The sequence below is a fragment of the Anomaloglossus baeobatrachus genome, chromosome 3 (assembly GCF_048569485.1).
Source record: "Anomaloglossus baeobatrachus isolate aAnoBae1 chromosome 3, aAnoBae1.hap1, whole genome shotgun sequence".
Classification (NCBI taxonomy): Eukaryota; Metazoa; Chordata; class Amphibia; order Anura; family Aromobatidae; genus Anomaloglossus; species Anomaloglossus baeobatrachus.
Window position 1 is genome coordinate 513,637,654 of NC_134355.1, and position 17,987 is coordinate 513,655,640.

At 43.4% G+C, this 17,987-nt stretch overlaps 1 protein-coding gene across 1 annotated transcript in view; it reads left to right on the forward strand.

Moving 5' to 3' along the window:
• The window catches only part of GPR149 (G protein-coupled receptor 149), a 186,623-nt gene that overhangs the window by 68,294 nt on the left and 100,342 nt on the right, over positions 1-17,987 (forward strand). The window contains exon 3 of the mRNA XM_075340719.1: positions 14,477-14,937. Coding sequence (XP_075196834.1) covers positions 14,477-14,937 — 461 coding nt within the window. The remainder of the gene's footprint in view (positions 1-14,476; positions 14,938-17,987) is intronic.

Genomic DNA, 17,987 nt, shown 5'->3' on the forward strand with positions numbered 1-17,987 from the left:
ATTGGCCATTCGGGATGGTGCGTTTGATAGAGGGGTTGTGGGCAGATGAAGCATGCAACAAACAGTTAATGAATGTGTTCTTACAGAACACATCCATTTGAATAAATTGATTGCTATCAACCTCAATGTTGATATCGAGGAAATCTATTTTCCTTTGATTAAATTTATTTTAACTTAATATTACATTTATTTGAGTTCAGTTGCCTCACAAAATTGCCCATCTGCTCTGCTGTGGTCTGCCAAAAAACTCCAAACATCATCAATATAACAAAGCCAGCACTGCACTTGGGCAATAGCCCCCTCAACTCTGTCATCAAATACCAACCTCTCCCAGTAACTCAGAAAGAGGTTAGCATACAAAGGTGCGCAGGCCGTGCCCATTGAAGTGCCACACTTCGAAGATAAAAAAAAACATCTTTAATTACAAAAAGGTTGTAGGTCAGGGCAAAGCTAAACAGTTCCAAGATAAGATTACCCATCTTGCCACCCCGATCGTCCACCTCAAGGAAGAAACAGATTGCCATAAGCCCTTCATCATGCCGTATGCAAGTTTAAAGGATCTCAATGTTTGCGGTGAGCATGTCCCTTTCCATAAAGATGCTGTGTCATACGAGGGCATTCTTCACCAAGGATTTCAAATAGAAATCTATAAAATTACAAATGGAGTCGCACAAAACCTCAATGCCAGACACGATTGGACGTCCCAGTTGATTGATGGCATTTTTATGGATTTTGGAGAGAAGGTAAAATGTTGGTATCGTGAAGAATTTTGTGGAAAGACTTTCCAGCATTTTTTTGGTAATGATACCCCTGTTATATGCCTCAGCGAGGATTTTCAAGAGCTCACTGGAGAATGAGATAAGGGGCCTACAAGTTAGTTTAGTATAAGTTTCCCTATCCCTGAGCTGTCTCAGAGCCTCTTTTTCATATTTGTCAGTTGACCAGGCCACAATGTTACCCTCCTTGTCTGCTGCCTTGTTGACTATGTCATTATATCCCTGTAGTTCAACCAGGGCTTGTATTTGCCTGTGACTGAGATTGTCAAATCTACATCTGCTCTAGAGATTCTTTTAGAATCTTCAGTCACCAGTCTTGTGCTAAGGGCCAGTCCAGAGGTGTATCTAGGCGGGTGCTGGTGAGGCATGTGCCCCGGGCACAGCGTTGGGGGGAGCTGTCGGGCCAACTGATGTAGCAGTCTGAGTCTCCCCAGTGGCCAGGGCCGGCGTCAGCACCTGTCAGCAAGGGCGGTGATGTATGCTGTGGCCTCCGGGCTGAATTCCGGGGACCGCAGTCCTCATGCCAGCAACCGCACTTTTCTGATTTTCTGGCTCTTAAATCCACACCTGAACACAGCCTTCACTGCTGCGTACAGGGTCTAAGTTAATCTGTGGGCGGAGCTAGCACGAAGTGTGCACTGCGCTCCCGTCCCATAGATGAAGGTGGATGCTAGAATGTATGGGCTCCTCCAGGTATGACTTAATTTATCATGAAGCTGGTCACACCCACTAACCTGGAAGGAGCCCATACATTTTAGGCTCAACTAACAGATGAATAGAGGAGCCGAAGCATCAACATCCTGCCAAGCTGTATGTCATACCCCACCCCAGTGCTGTATACCTCCAGTACTGTCTGTCCCCTCCACCCCAGTGCTGAATACCCTAAAACTGTCTGTCCCCCAACCCAGTGCTATATACCCCCAGAACTGTCGTCCCCACCACCCCAGTGCTGTATACCTTCAGTACTGTCTGTCCCCCCTACCCAGTGCTGTATACCCCAGAACAGTTTGTCTCCACCACCCCAGGGGTGTATATCCCCACCCTAGTACTGTAAACCCCCAGTACTATCTATCCCCCCACTCCAGTGCTGTATACCCTCCGAACTGTTTGTCTCCACCACCCCAGTGCTGTATACCCCCACCCTAGTGCTGTATACCCCCAGAACTGTCTGTCCCCCCACATCACTGCTGTATAACACCAGAACTGTCTGTCTTCCACCCCAGTGCTGTTTAATTCCAGAACTGTCTGTCCCTCCACCCAAGTGCTGTATACCCCTAGAACTGTTTATCCCCACCCCAGTGCTGTATACCCGCAGAACTGTCTGTCCCCTGACCCCAGTGCTGTATACCCCCAGTACTGTCTGACCACTGACCCCCAGTATTGTATACCCCCCAGAAGTGTCTGTCTCCCCACTCCAGTGAGCTAAAACCCCAGAGCTGTATCTCCCCCCACCACAGTGTTGTATACCCTAATAGCTGTATGTCCCCCCCACCCCAGTGCTGTATGCCCCCCTCTGGAGCTGTATGTGCCCCCTTCGTTGTATGTCTCCAGCCTCTCCTGTGATGTATATAGCAGTATAACTGTGCACTGTGTGCGGCCATGTCTGTTAGCCATGGCCACCCATAATTGCAGCACAGCCACATGCCCAGGAGGAGATGAATGGGAGACAAGCAGGGGAGGTGAGTGAGGCTGCTGCCGGCTTCCCCATATTAATACATCTAATGTGTCTATGTGTGCATGTATAATGTGTATCTATGTATGTCAGTGTGTGTATGACTGTATATAGAATTGTCTATTTAGATATATTCTTGTGTTATTTCTCTTTAAATATGTATATGTGCATTTCTATGTGTGTATGGGGCCGACTGAGACTCTTTCGCCTGGGGCCCACAAAAACCTAGAGCCAGCCCTGGATGTACTGGAAGTTGTAGGTTCATGCAATACAAATGTGTATGGGTCTGACCTGACATTTCAATTGATGTACCATATACTGCTTGTAGTACTGATTTATGTATTTCTGTACTGATGAGGGTTTTTATGCTGTGTTTCTGAACTGATGGGGTTATATGGATGTATTTCTGTACTGCTGGTGGTTCTGATGATGAATTTCTGTACTGCTGGTGGTTGTGATGCTGTGTTTCTGTACTGTTGGGTGTTATAATTCTGTATTTTGGTACCTCTGCTGGTTCTGGTGCTGTTATTAGTTTTGATTCTGTACACAAGTAACAATTAATACATTGTAAGATTGGACAACTCCTTTACTTAGAATTGGGATACACTGCCTAATTGTATAAGTAAAGGGCTTGTCCAACTCTGAGATTAAATTCTGCAGTGACTCTAGGTGACTGCAGGCTTCTGAATTCTCACAATGCATGCTCTGCACACTTTTAGGATTTTCCGGTGCCAGTGGCAATAGTGGATGGTCATGTGGGCGCAAGTATGAGATTTTTATATTTCTGGCCACATTCTGATTTGACGTGTGCAGCCTCACTCAATTCATTTTGAGCGAGGACACGCATGTCTAGTCAGCACGTGACCACATATATGTAAATCACATACTAGCAGTTTTGTGACCTCCCACTCTCACCGCTGGCACTAGAGAATCCTGAGAGTGTGCACTGTGTGCACTGTGAGAATTCAGAAGACTACCGTCACATAGTAACTGCAGATTTTCATCTCAAACCTGGACAACTCTTTTACTTATAAAATTAAGCAGTGTAGCCCAATCATAACAGCATGTAATATACTCCCTGTCAGGATTCAGCTCTGCTGCTGGTTCCAGTAGTCATCATATGGCCACTCCACTCATATGTGATTTTCATACTTGCATGTGACAACTGGCTTTTCTTCCTATGTTTCTCTTTGGACATTGAGAGAATTAAATTATGGAGAGCAGCTCGTCATAACATGACTGTGAGTGTGCACATCACATATGAATGATTGGTCACATGGTGGGGGGGCGCCAAACTGAAGTCTTGCCCTTGGTGCCAGAAAGCCTAGATACACCTCAGGGCCTGTCCAACACCGGCATTCTCGCTTTCAATGTGGTCTGGCGCATGCCCAGGAGCTAGTCTGATGCCTTCCAGCTCCTGCGCAAGTGCTGTCTGATCTGACGACCTGACTGCCCACTGGAGGGCAGTGATCGTGTGTGCATGCGCCATTGAAAGCAGTGCTTGGGGGACTTAAAGTGTACCATGAGATGTACCTGGCGGACATATAATCCTCTTACACCAATGGAAGCAGCAATCATTCCTCTCCCCCGATGAAGCAAGTATAAGCGAAATGTACGTTGGGGTCTTGTACTTGGAGTACTGGCTTTCCTATTTGGGAGCATGGGTGCCTGGCTGTTGATATCTATTAAGCATGGGTATGTACCCATCATTCACATGACGTAACAGCGTGCATTACAGTTTATGCACATTGCTTCATATATCTTTGAATATTGAAACATATTGCTTCACCACTACTCCCATGTTTAGAGTGGTCCCTGTTTACATTGTTATTTTTGCACACATGCACATTGGTACCTTATTGGCAATATATCATGCTATATGACTTATTTGTAAACTGTTGGTGTTTATACATCTTCACCCTTGCTCCCCTGTGCAGCCATGTTGCCCCGTTTGTTCAATAAATTGTCATTTTTGTTTGCACAAAATACTCTCTTCTCTTTTCTCCTGGGATTATACATTTAGTGGAGTAAGTGCCTACTGATCATCTTCAGAAACTATGTAATCACCAGTATTATTTTGTAATGGTCATTTTGAGATTTTTCCTCATGTATAGAATTTATCAGTAGCTCTGAGCATGTGATTTTATGTGTGTATTCACATATATTTTGTGGATTATATAATGCTAGAGAAAAATATAAATATTCAGTTATTCTTTATAAAAGAAATCAGGTTTTATTCTCGGCACATCTATCATTTTTAAATGTCATGTTTTGATGTCCTTTGGTTTTAATAGATACAATTCTGTGCAAAAGTCAAAGATCATGATATTATTTATTTTATTTCGAGTCTAAAAGACCATGATGTACATGTTATTAGAGAAAAACAAAATATCAGAAAAAGAGACAAGTTCCAAAGTAAAATATCTACCCCAGGTTCATTGTTTGCATTCTGTTTTGTCACTTTCTATTTTATGATCCTCGAATTTCTGGATGGGTGGCAACTCAGATGCTTTCAGATTCCTTTTCACACATAGAAGTTGTGACGACATGGACTCTCATGGGTTAAAGTTTCTTAACATTCAGCCAGACGTATTGTTCTATTGTGTATTACCTCATGTTTGCTTAGCTATTGTTTCTCCAGACCCTTCCAGTAACCATTGTATTGTAGTTGTGTATTGCTAATGTAATTACCTTAGTAGCCATTGTCTAGTCGGTCACTTCCAGACTACATGTATACCCTTAGTCTTTCTGTAGACATCATTTGGATGAACATTGTCCATGCAGCTTGAGATTTATCCAATGGGAGAGGCGATCTTGTCCAACCAATCGATGAGGACGCAGTGTATCCAAGTGGAAGGCTGTGGCTATAAAAAGGACTTCTTTAAGCCACCGGGTTGTTGATGGATGCTGATGGATCCAGTCTAAGCTCTTAGGAGCTGACTAGAGGATCAGGGTATCTTATGGCTTCAATCTAGGGACTCCAGTTCCGGTTGGAGACCATATCCACAGCCTAGGGATTTCGACTCCGGCTGCCAGGATTGTAACACCATACCAGGACTACCTAAGGAGGACACTCAGGTTGGGACAGTTCGGTCACCTGTTGCAGACTTTGCAGACCTCAGCCAGCTTCCTAAATCTGGCATTATTCCTTTCTCGGTGGGTGCCCGCCAAAAGCGGGGTGCTGCTGGATTGGAGTAAATAGCCCTGGAAGCTCTGAGGCATGGACATTCTAAATCCCTGGTGAGCCAGCAGAAGGGTGAGACTCTGTTGCCTGTTACATTTGTGTTTTGCTGGTTATGTGCCGTTAATTGTTTGGGGATCCAATAAAGTCTAATTGTTGTGGTTCCCTCATCCTGTGTTGTCTGAGTGGTGTTCCGCACACGGTTAATGAGGCCGGCGTTCAGTTGGGATGAGCCTTGAGCCACGCTGTCTTTCTAAAGGCGGCTGGTTCAGTGGACAAGAGCACCCACTGAGCCCCGTGTCTCCACAGAAGTCACAAAGGATTAAATTCACTGACTACTTGCCATGAAAGGACAAATAAATGGTTGATATAGGGTTAGACTGATATCTATTTACAAGTCAGGATACATTGGGCATAGCAATAATACAGCCTCACCATTGTTCTACACTCATGTAAAAGTATGTGCTATACAATTCTCTTCCACCATTTCCATTGATTATATTTGCAAGAATAACTCATAATAAGTCATCAGAGCAAGTAAAGCACAGAGCACCGTGATATAGCGGGATGATTATCAATATATATGTGTCTTTTGTTAAATAGTCATAAAATAAACTAATTGTTTGCGTATTAAAAAACTTTGAGAACATATTGCTGTAAATAGATGCGGGACGATGATCATGGGAAACACACTCGTTTTTCACGTCCCGACATACTACAGAAAAATGGGATTATTGGAGGGGTGTGAGTAGTGGTGCTTCAGTTGCAAAGACTGACTTCTAAGTTCAGTTAGGACACGCTTTGTGTGGCATCGCATTCTTTTGACCCCACTACGAGGAACGACACTATCTGGTAAAAACAGTTATTTTTCCTGACAACCAAAGTTATACACAGGGAGTAGCAAGAAATGAGCTTGCCATTTTCTTCTGTACAATAATACACAGATACATTCCCAATCGTTATTGACAGTTTCACAATACTTGCAATGAAGATTACAAATAAACAGCATGGCAATAGGGCTGCCTCTATACTCTTAGGAACCAACGTAAGGGTGCTCTTGCTAGCTTCCACCTTACTATATGTACCACCAGTTTGACTGAATCCACCTTCTCTTCAAGTCTGTCCTTCAGAACCAAGTACACTAATGCTGAACTACAGCTTGTCCAGTACTAAGGTGCCCCCATTTACCTGCTTCAGAAAACTGCCATCACTGTAGGTTCCTTGCTGACGCTTGCTCCCAAGTCCTTGTCACACACACACCTGAAGTTGTTCTTCCTCTGATGATGTGCTCACTTTTTTGTAGCTCTCCAACTACTCCTCTGTCAACATTCCATTAATTCCTCCCACACTCTGGAGCAGTGACATTACATTATATGAACTAGAGTCTTCAGAGAGAGTGCATAACATCTTCTCCACACCTTTACACCGCTATTAGCTTTACAGTATGAGGCAGGGAGCTGATCTCCACCTGAAGATTTCAGGCTGGTTATCAATAATATCTTTGCAATCTATATATTCCACTGACATAGCTTAAAAGGGTTGTCCACTACTTGGAGAACCTTTTCTCAATTACTACATTGCCCTTTATAAAATAACAGAAGCCTGTGCTCACCGCGGTGCTGGTGACATTCCAGCGATGACCACACTTGCTTTCGCAGGGATCTCAGGATGTTGTTGTGTCGTGCAAGCTTTTCAGCTAATCAGCGTCTGCTTCACTCTCATTTCCTACGGAGGAAACGGACACCGAGAAGTAAGAATTACTACTGATCTCTGTTCTCTTCCAAATTAGTGTCCGGCTCATGGCCTGGAACAGCTCATTTATATATAAGGAAATTGTGGCTATGTCTGGAATAAGACATAGGATTGCACATATTAAGGTATTGAAAGTTTAGAAAAACTGCAAATATAGAGTTTAGCATCAGTACTATATTTCAAAACATGCATGTGACTAAAATCAAGTATGCATTACAAGTAATTTTAAGAGAGCTGCATAAGATAGGGCGCAAGACTTGATTCCAGGGATGTGTCACTTATTAAGCTGTCTGCTGTAGTTTTAACAAACAATTTTATCAGCAGGAGAGTATCACTGCCTGACTACATCTGACAGGTAGAGTAGTCCAGCTGGTCTGTGTAACCCAACCCCATCACTGATTAGCAGCTTGCTCATAATACACAGTGTAAACAGGAAGCTGCCAGTCAGGAGTGTGGTCAGGATGATACACGGAGCAGAAGGCTTAGCTCTGCTACATCTACATGAGACAAAAACAAGTAGTTTATGAAAACTACACCAAGCAGCCCAGGAAATAATACATCTCTGGAATCAGGCTTTCTTGCCCTATATTATGCTATTCTTAGATTATATGGCAAAAATGTTCTGGAAGATTCCCTTTAATGGTGGCCTGCATTCATGCATGCACTCAGAGCATGGTTTGCCTATGATATACAGTAGCATATGAAATAGGTATTGAACATGTCACCAATTTTCTAACTTTCAAAATGTCCTATTGACATGAATGTCTCACCAGATGTTGGTAACAATCCATCCAATCCACACAGGCAAATAAATCAAACCATAGATGTCCATAAATTTAATATGAACTAGTGAGAAATGAAGAAAGAGAGGTGCAAAAGCCATTGAAAGTCATGATGACACCATCTGAAATCTATCAGATGGTAATTAGAAAGCAATATGGCCACTTAGTGAAAAATAATATCAGCTGGTTCAACTGATGGCTTATAAAAAGGTGTCTCATTACCAAGGTGGCAATCAAGAAGCTTCTCATGATGGGTAAAATCGGTGAGCTGTCTCAAGACTTTGCAACCTTATTGTTGCAAAACATATTGATGTCATTGATTACAGAAGAATTTCTAAATTACTGAAGGTGTCAATGAGAAATATTGCGGCTATAATATAGAAGTGTAAAGAAAATAATCCGGCCACGATCAGTTGCTCCCCACAAAATTTAAGACAGAGGAGTGAAAAGAATTATCAAAAGAATTGTTCAAGAGCCAATAGCTACAGAAAGAGCTAGAACCAGCAGATACAATTATTCAAAGAAAGCAATAAGTCATGCACTCAACCTCCATGGCATACAGTTAGGTCCAGAAATATTTGGACAGTGACACAATTTTTGCGAGTTGGGCTCTGCATGCCACCACATTGGATTTGAAATGAAACCTCTACAACAGAATTCAAGTGCAGATTGTAACGTTTAATTTGAAGGTTTGAACAAAAATATCTGATAGAAATTGTAGGAATTCTACACATTTCTTTACAAACACTCCACATTTTAGGAGGTCAAAAGTAATTGGACAAATAAACCAAACCCAAACAAAATATTTTTATTTTCAATATTTTGTTGCGAATCCTTTGGAGGCAATCACTGCCTTAAGTCTGGAACCCATGGACATCACCAAATGCTGGGTTTCCTCCTTCTTAATGCTTTGCCAGGCCTTTACAGCCGCAGCCTTCAGGTCTTGCTTGTTTGTGGGTCTTTCTGTCTTAAGTCTGGATTTGAGCAAGTGAAATGCATGCTCAATTGGGTTAAGATCTGGTGATTGACTTGGCCATTGCAGAATGTTCCACTTTTCTGCACTCATGAACTCCTGGGTAGCTTTGGCTGTATGCTTGGGGTCATTGTCCATCTGTACTATGAAGCGCCGTCCGATCAACTTTGCGGCATTTGGCTGAATCTGGGCTGAAAGTATATCCCGGTACACTTCAGAATTCATCCGGCTACTCTTGTCTGCTGTTATGTCATCAATAAACACAAGTGACCCAGTGCCATTGAAAGCCATGCATGCCCATGCCATCACGTTGCCTCCACCATGTTTTACAGAGGATGTGGTGTGCCTTGGATCATGTGCCGTTCCCTTTCTTCTCCAAACTTTTTTCTTCCCATCATTCTGGTACAGGTTGATCTTTGTCTCATCTGTCCATAGAATACTTTTCCAGAACTGAGCTGGCTTCATGAGGTGTTTTTCAGCAAATTTAACTCTGGCCTGTCTATTTTTGGAATTTATGAATGGTTTGCATCTAGATGTGAACCCTTTGTATTTACTTTCATGGAGTCTTCTCTTTACTGTTGGCTTAGAGACAGATACACCTACTTCACTGAGAGTGTTCTGGACTTCAGTTGATGTTGTGAACGGGTTCTTCTTCACCAAAGAAAGTATGCGGCGATCATCCACCACTGTTGTCATCCATGGACGCCCAGGCCTTTTTGAGTTCCCAAGCTCACCAGTCAATTCCTTTTTTCTCAGAATGTACCCGACTGTTGATTTTGCTACTCCAAGCATGTCTGCTATCTCTCTGATGGATGTTTTCTTTTTTTTCAGCCTCAGGATGTTCTGCTTCACCTCAATTGAGAGTTCCTTAGACCGTATGTTGTCTGGTCACAGCAACAGCTTCCAAATGCAAAACCACACACCTGTAATCAACCCCAGACCTTTTAACTACTTCATTGATTACAGGTTAACGAGGGAGATGCCTTCAGAGTTAATTGCAGCCCTTAGAGTCCCTTGTCCAATTACTTTTGGTCCCTTGAAAAAGAGGAGGCTATGCATTACAGAGCTATGATTCCTAAACTCTTTCTCCGATTTGGATGTGAAAACTCTCATATTGCAGCTGGGAGTGTGCACTTTCAGCCCATATTATATATATAATTGTATTTCTGAACATGTTTTTGTAAACAGATAAAATAACAAAACTTGTGTCACTGTCCAAATATTTCTGGACCTAACTGTATATGCATGCTCACCATGCAAGACTCCATTGCTCAACAAAAAGCATGTTCTAGTGCTTTTAAAATATGCTCAACAACATATAGCCTGTGAATTACTGGAAGAATATAGTCTGGTCAGATGAGAGCAAAATTGAACTCTTTGCATATCATAATACACACAATGTTTGGAGGTCAAAAGGCATTGCAAATCACCCCAAAAAACAGCATACTAATTGTGAAGTTTGGCGGTGGAAAGATCATGATGGAGAGCTGTTTATAAAACTTAATTTAATGGAAAGATGAAGGGACAGTATGATGAAAATGAAACAAGGGAGGACATTTCAGCAACACAATGAACTGAATCCAATACACAATGTATAGAAGGAACTAAAGCTCAGAGTGCATAGATGGAGCCCATGGAACCTTCATGATGGAAGAGTGTTTGTGTAGCAGAATAGACCAAAATCACAGCTGAGAAATGCATGCAACTAGTTTTTGTATACAGGAGGCATCTTGAAGGTGTCATCACTAGAGATGAGCGATGTTCGAGGTTCGCCAATTTCATGTTTGAGTGATTTTGGGGGGTGCTCGAGATCGAACTCGAACTCGAGCTTTTTGCTAAAAGCTCGACAGTTTGAGTTACGTTCGAGAACGGTTCGATCACCATAAACGTGGCATTTCACAGTAAGGCTATGTGCACATGTTGCTATCTGCATGCGTCCTGCGTCCCCAGCACAATCCCTCTCCCTTTCCTACTCACCGATCATGTGCATCTCGCTCCACGTCTGTCACAAATCTGCAGCGTCTTTTCCTCTTTAGAAAATGGCTGCCGCTTCATTAGTCAATTAGTTATTCCGTGTTTTCCCCACCCACCAGCACCTATGATAGGTTGCAGTCAGACACGTCCCCAAGCTGAGTGACAGCTGTCTCACTGCAACCAATCACAGCCGCCGGTGAGCGGGTCTATATCGTGCAGTAAAATAAATAAATGCGTTTTCCCCCATAATTGATACCAGCCAGGATAAAGCCACACGGCTGGAGGCTGGTATTGTCAGGATGGAGAGCGCCACTGTATGGGGAGCCCTCCAGCCTAACAATATCACCCAGCAGCCGGCCGGAATAGCTGCATCCATTAGGTGCGACAGTCCCGGGGGACTCCACCTAGCTCATCCCGAATTGCCCTGGTGCGGTGGCAATCGGAGTAATAATGAGTTTAATCATGCCAAGCGTCTCCCCGAGATACCTTTCATGACTAAACTGAAAGTTAAAGTACAGAAACACACACTGCGAAAAATCCTTTATTTGGAATAAAAGAGAAAAAACACCCTGGTTCACCCCTTTATTAATCCCAAAAATACCCCTCCAGGTCCGAAGTAATCCACATGACACTGTTAGCTCTGCTCCCTGGAGATGAAGTGGCACCGTAGCAATGAAGTGACTCAAAAAAAACCCCACAGTTTCACCATTTTATTAAAATCCTCCAATACCCCTCCAGGTCCGACGTAATCCACACGACACTGTCATCTCTGCTACAGAACACGAGTGCTCTATCAGCTCCACGTAGCAATCACATGAATCGCGTGGTCAGCTGAGACAAGATGACCAAATTACTATCTACCTTTCGCATTAGAGGCAATAGCTGAGTGGATAGAGCGCTCACCTAAGAAGCATAAGGGTGCGAGTTCTAGACCTGGTAAAGAATTTTATTTTTTTATTTTTTTTAATTTTAAATTATATTTATAATATATTTATAATTATAATTTAATTATGCGCTGAGGGGAGGAGCTGGACATCAGCTGTGAGCTCTCTCTCTCTCCTTTCTCTCTCTCCTTTCTTTCTCTCTTTCTCTCTCTCCTTTCTTTCTCTCCTTTCTTTCTCTCCTTTCTCTCTCTCCTTTCTTTCTCTACTTTCTCTTCTTTCTCTTCTTTCTCCTCTTTCTCTTGTCTCTCTTCTGTCTCTCTTTCTCTCTCTCACTTCTTTCTCTCTCTCTCTCTTCCTTCTCTCTCTCTCTTCTTTCTCTCTTTCTCTCTCTCTTCCTTCTCTTTCTCTTCTTTCTCTCTTTCTCTTCTTTCTCCTCTTTCGCTTCTTTCTCTCTTCTTTCTCTTTCTCTCTCTACTTTCTCTCTGTTTCTTCCTTCTCTCTTTCTCTCTCTCTTCTTTCTCTCTCTCTCTCTTCTTTCTCTCTCTCTCTTTCTCAGACCTGGCGATGATCAGCTGATGCGGTCACCTGACGGAATCAGCTGACGCTATAAGTCGAGTGGTGAGGCCGGCTTTTTACCGCTCGGCCAGCTAAACTATCAGCTGATGCTGTCGGACAGGAGTCTGCACTGACGTGTGTAGTTTGTTTTGGGGTTTTTTTGCACTGATTCATCAGCTGATTGTATAAAAGCCGTTTATACAATCAGCTGCTGTGTCATGTGATTCAGGCCATTGAACCTGACACATCATCTGATCGCTTTGCCTTCCAGCAAACCGATCAGATGATATTGGATCCAGATTGGACGGCGCGGGACCCTTGACCCAGGATTACTGCGGAGGGGGTTCTTTATTTCAATAAAGATGGAGTCACTAATTGTGTTGTGTTTTATTTATAATAGAAATATATTTTTGTGTGTTGTGGTTCTTTTTATCGGTACTAGAAATTCATGGTGGCCATGTCTAATATTGGCAGGATACCATGAATTTCGGGCTTAGGGCCAGTTGATAATATACAGCTAGCCCTAACCCCATTATTACCCAGCGAGCCACCCGTCACCAGGGCAGCTAGAAGAGTTGGATACAGCGCCAGAAGATGGCGCTTCTATGAAAGCGCCATTTTCTGGGGCGGCTGCAGACTGCAATTCCCAGCAGAGGGGCCCAGAAAGCTCAGGCCAACCTGTGCTGTGGATTCCAATCCCCAGCTGCCTAGTTGTACCTGGCTGGACACAAAAATATGGCGAAGCCCACGTCATTTGTTTTTTAATTATTTCATGAAATTCATGCTCGACAATAGCCCAACCTTTAGGGTAATGCCACCGCCAAGGCATAGAGACCCAAAGGGCCAGCGTCTGCGAGCAAACAGGGCTCTCCCGAAACCCAGCAAGCCGGGGAGCGGACTACCGTTGCTTAGGCATAGGAGTCATAACATTCACATTAAGGAGGTGCAGGAGAAAGGCGGAAACCACCAACCTGTTAAGGGAGAAGCTGCAGCTGGCTGCAGGCACCGTTCATCACCCCGTTTGGTTTACCAGAGACTCCAGTGTGTTGTGTCATAGTGAGAACACCAGTGCCTTCGGGCTGCGCACCGCGCCGCACCGCAACAGCACCCAGCACGCACCCATCCCCTCGCCTCATCACCTCCCTTGGGCCCCCGGGACCAACACCCCCGACCCACGGAGGGGTCAACACCAAGCTGCGCAACACCGTCCCCAGGAGGCCTAGTAAACGGCAGCGGTGGTGTCCATCCATTCACCACAACCCGTGGGTGGCGTCACGAACTTAAATCCCCTACAAATCACCGCGGCCCCCGGCCGTGGAACTCCCCACCAAAGTCCCTGCATGTAGCGCCAACCCCATTGCAGAGCGACGTGACCCACGGGTCCGTGAGGAGCTCGAGCCACCCACCATACGAGCATGGATCTGAGCGGCTCAGCAGCCAGCCAAGCCTGCGGGGCGGTACACGTCCGTTCGACGAACCGAACTCGAGCCTCTAGAGGCTTGCTCATCTCTAGTCATCTCTAGTCATCACCAACAAAGGCTTTTGTATGAAGTATTAAATAAATTTTAGTAAGTGTACTCATTTCTTTTCCTCTATGTCATAGTTACGCGTCACTAAATTTATGGACATCTATGGTTTGATTTCTTGACCTGTGTGGATTGGATGGGTTGTTACTCACATTGGATGAGAAATTCATGTCAATAGCATCTTTAGAAATATATTTACTTGGAAAACTGGTGACATATTCAATATTTGTATCACCCATTGTATGGTATGCTTCTATGCACTTGTCATCACAATAATTCACCCAGCACCTTTATTGCATTATCACATATGTATATCAGTCCATAAAATACTATAGGTAAGTGCAGGACTCATTGTCAAGAGCTATAAATGCTTACTAATTATTGTATTTTTATATTTATAGTCAAGAAAAGAGGACTTGATTTCAATCTCTCCTTCAATAAAGGCTATGGCATTTACAAGATATCCCAGGAAAATTATAACTCTGGAGAAAACTCTATTTCCTACCATAATTTAATAAATTATGAATGTGAAAACACGAGTGATCCTCGCTGTGAGAGAATCCTCAATTCGGCTGTACTGGACTTCAGCACTATTAGTCTGCAGGACAGCTCCATGCTGAAGGATGCCGGAAAAATCCGAAGTCTTAACACAGAGTTAAACGCAGATCCAGCAAAAGATAAGGCAATCGGACGTCTACTATCTGAGAAAATTGGGGTCTTTAAACGGGAGGACATAAGAAATTTTGAAAAGTCTACATTTTATGAAGGTCAAGACAGGAGACTGTCACATGAGGAAAGTCGTAAGCCAGAACTCACAGACTGGGAATGGTGCAGAAGTAAGTCCGAAAGGACACCACGACAGGTAATGCAACTCTAATAATGATAATAGAAAAAGTAATATTTGTCATAAACTATTAACAGTAAAAATATTATCTTAAAGGGAACCTGTCCGTTCCATTTTGCACCCAGAACCACGAGCAGTTCTGGGTGCATATTGCTAATCCCTGCTTAACTGTCCCTGTAACTAGTAGCATAGATAAAGAGATCTTTAGAAAAAGTATTTCTAAAGATCCTTTATGATATGCTAATGAGGCCAGGGACTGAGGCAAGAGTGTTATTTCCCCCATCTAGTCCGCCTTCTTAGCATGTTAGCACACCCCTGTGGGTGTGCTAACATGCTATTCACTGCCAAGCATTATCGGCGGTGATGCACGTACCTGTGTCCATTGTTACCACCTTAGATGCCGGGTTGAGGCTCAGTGCACAAGATGAGAAGTTCCGGCACTTCTGGTCATAGCCACTATGAAGCCGAGTGTACGCGTCTTGGCTTCAGAGAGGTCTAGTGCACATGACTGGGACTTCTGGTCATTCGCACTGATCCTAAACCCGGTGTCTGAGGGGATGACAACGGACACCGGTACGCGCATCACGGCCAATAAAGCATTGGGCATTGAATAGCATATTAGCACACCCACAGGGGCGTGCTAACATCCTAAGAAAGTGGATTAGTCGGAGGAAATAATGCCCTTGCAACTAGTCCCTGCACTCATTAGCATATCATAAAGGATCTTTAGAAATACTTTTTCTAAAGATCTGTTTATGAATGGTACTAGATACAGGGACAGTTAAGCAGGGATGCTAGATATGCACCCAGAACTGCTCATGGTTCTGGGTGCATATTGGATCTGACAGGTTCCCTTTAATGGTTCACAACAATTTTCGTGTATATATTCTAGACAATATCCTTTTGTAAACTACCAAAACCTGATCCTTTAAAAAAAAAAAAAAAAAAAGAATAGTTTTAGAAATTGAACAAACACATTTATAAAGAATATAATTATTGTATTTTATAGAATGAGATACAATAGTAGAGTACAAATCATGAGTTTCGGAAAGAGACCCCTAAATGGTGGATGCTTTGGGACAATTGTCCCTTTTGTCCATGCTATAAACCATATATCAAAAACCTTATCTATTTTGAAACAAAAAATCTAGATTTCTTTTGAGGACCAATGTAATGTCTTTTAATCTCTGATCAATGATTTCATAGAAATCTTTTTCTCATCAGTAAATATAATAGTGCGTCCTTCCTAACAATGTTAGTTTACTCATTGTAGCGTATTAAGAAAAAACCTGACTGCTTGAGACTTGTAATAAACTGTTGTAGACAGGTCCTTGGTATAAAGCAGGATGTGTAACTGTGGCATTCGCAGGCTTTGTGGTCATTACTTTACGTTATTTTTTTGTATGTCTGGCAGGATTACAGTTTTGAACACGAACCAAATCTATGAAGCGTGAGACATTTTTAATAGCAAAAGACAAACAGCCCACCTATAGTATGTCTGGTCAGGCCAGGCATTCAGGCCATGACATTTTAATTATTTTCTGACATTTGGAAGATTTTGTATGCTTCAGTGAGCGTGCTTTCCAAATGAGTACTTAAACTAAAGTTAAATAAACTCATGAGACAATTTGGAAAATTAATAGCTATCATTTGCCAAAGTTTTTATATAGGCTGCAAAGTGCTTCTGATTAATGGGGTCAGAATCCTGAGACCCATACTCATCCCTCAAACCAGTGCTCTGAAGTGCACAAACAGCGCGGTGTGCAGGCTCTGTAGTAAATGTATGGAGCCACACATCACTCATAGAGTGGCATATGGACCTGTAGTGTATTGTATCCAATTGTACACTGTTAAGCCAGCTTTACACCTTACAATTAGGTGTGCGATCTCGTATGCGATGTGACACGCCCAGGTCGCAAATGCGATTGAATGAGATTGCACGTAGGTCGTTCATTTGCTGTCACACGAGCGTTAGTAGTCTATGTTAAATTGATCAATTTTGTGTGCGATCCTTTAGATCATGTGTTCTGTGACGTATGCATTGGGCACCCTTTTTTTTATTTTTTATTTATTGACTTGCCAAGCGTGTGTAATGTGTAGGGATGCGTTTTTACTATGTCATCTGCCATTCAGCTCTGCTACATGGCCACTAACAGCAGACACAGACAGCCATTTAGCAGAGCTGAATGGCCGATGACAGCAGACACAGAAAGAGCCGCACGATCAGAATGAACTCAGGTTAACTTCACCCGACTTCATTGTCATGCTGCGGCTCTGTCTGTGTCGCGTCCTGATTAGCGGTCACCTGTGAAGGACTTACCGATGACCGCTAAACTCCTGAGTAACTGAATTGAGCAGCCCTACTGTCACCTCCACACAGCAACTGAAGACAGCCGCGCGATCAGCTGAGCTGTCACTGAGGTTACCCACGGCCACCGCTGTATCCAGTGACAGCGGGTAACCTCAGTGACAGCTCAGCTGATCGCGATACTCACCTCAGTTGCTGCATGGAGGTGACTGGAGCGGCGGTGTCTTTTGCAGCTCCGGTCACCTCCATGCAGCAGAGCTGGAAGTGACGCTGGACCATCCTGGATTACGCCGGACATGGAGGGCTTTTTCGAGCTTATTAAAGTGGTGAACCAGGGTATATGTTTGTGTTTTTTAGTTCTAATAAAGGATTTTTTTGGGTGTGTGTGTTTATTTACTGTCACTTACAGTTTAATCATGGAAGGTATCTCGGGGAGACGCCTGAAATGATTAATCTAGGATTTAGTAGCAGCTATGGGCTGCCAATAACTCCTTATTACCCCGATTGCCAACGCACCAGGGCAAATCGGGACGAGCCGGGTACAGTCCCAGAACTGTCGTATCTAATGTATGCAACAATTCTGGGAGGCTGCTGGCTGATATTGTTAGGCTGGGGGGCTCCCCATAACGTGGAGCTCCCCATCCTGAGAATACCAGCCTTCAGCTGTATGGCTTTATCTGGCTGGTTTTAAAATTGGGGGGACCGCATGCCGGTTTTTTTAATTATTTAATTATTTATTTCACTGCACAGTATAGACACG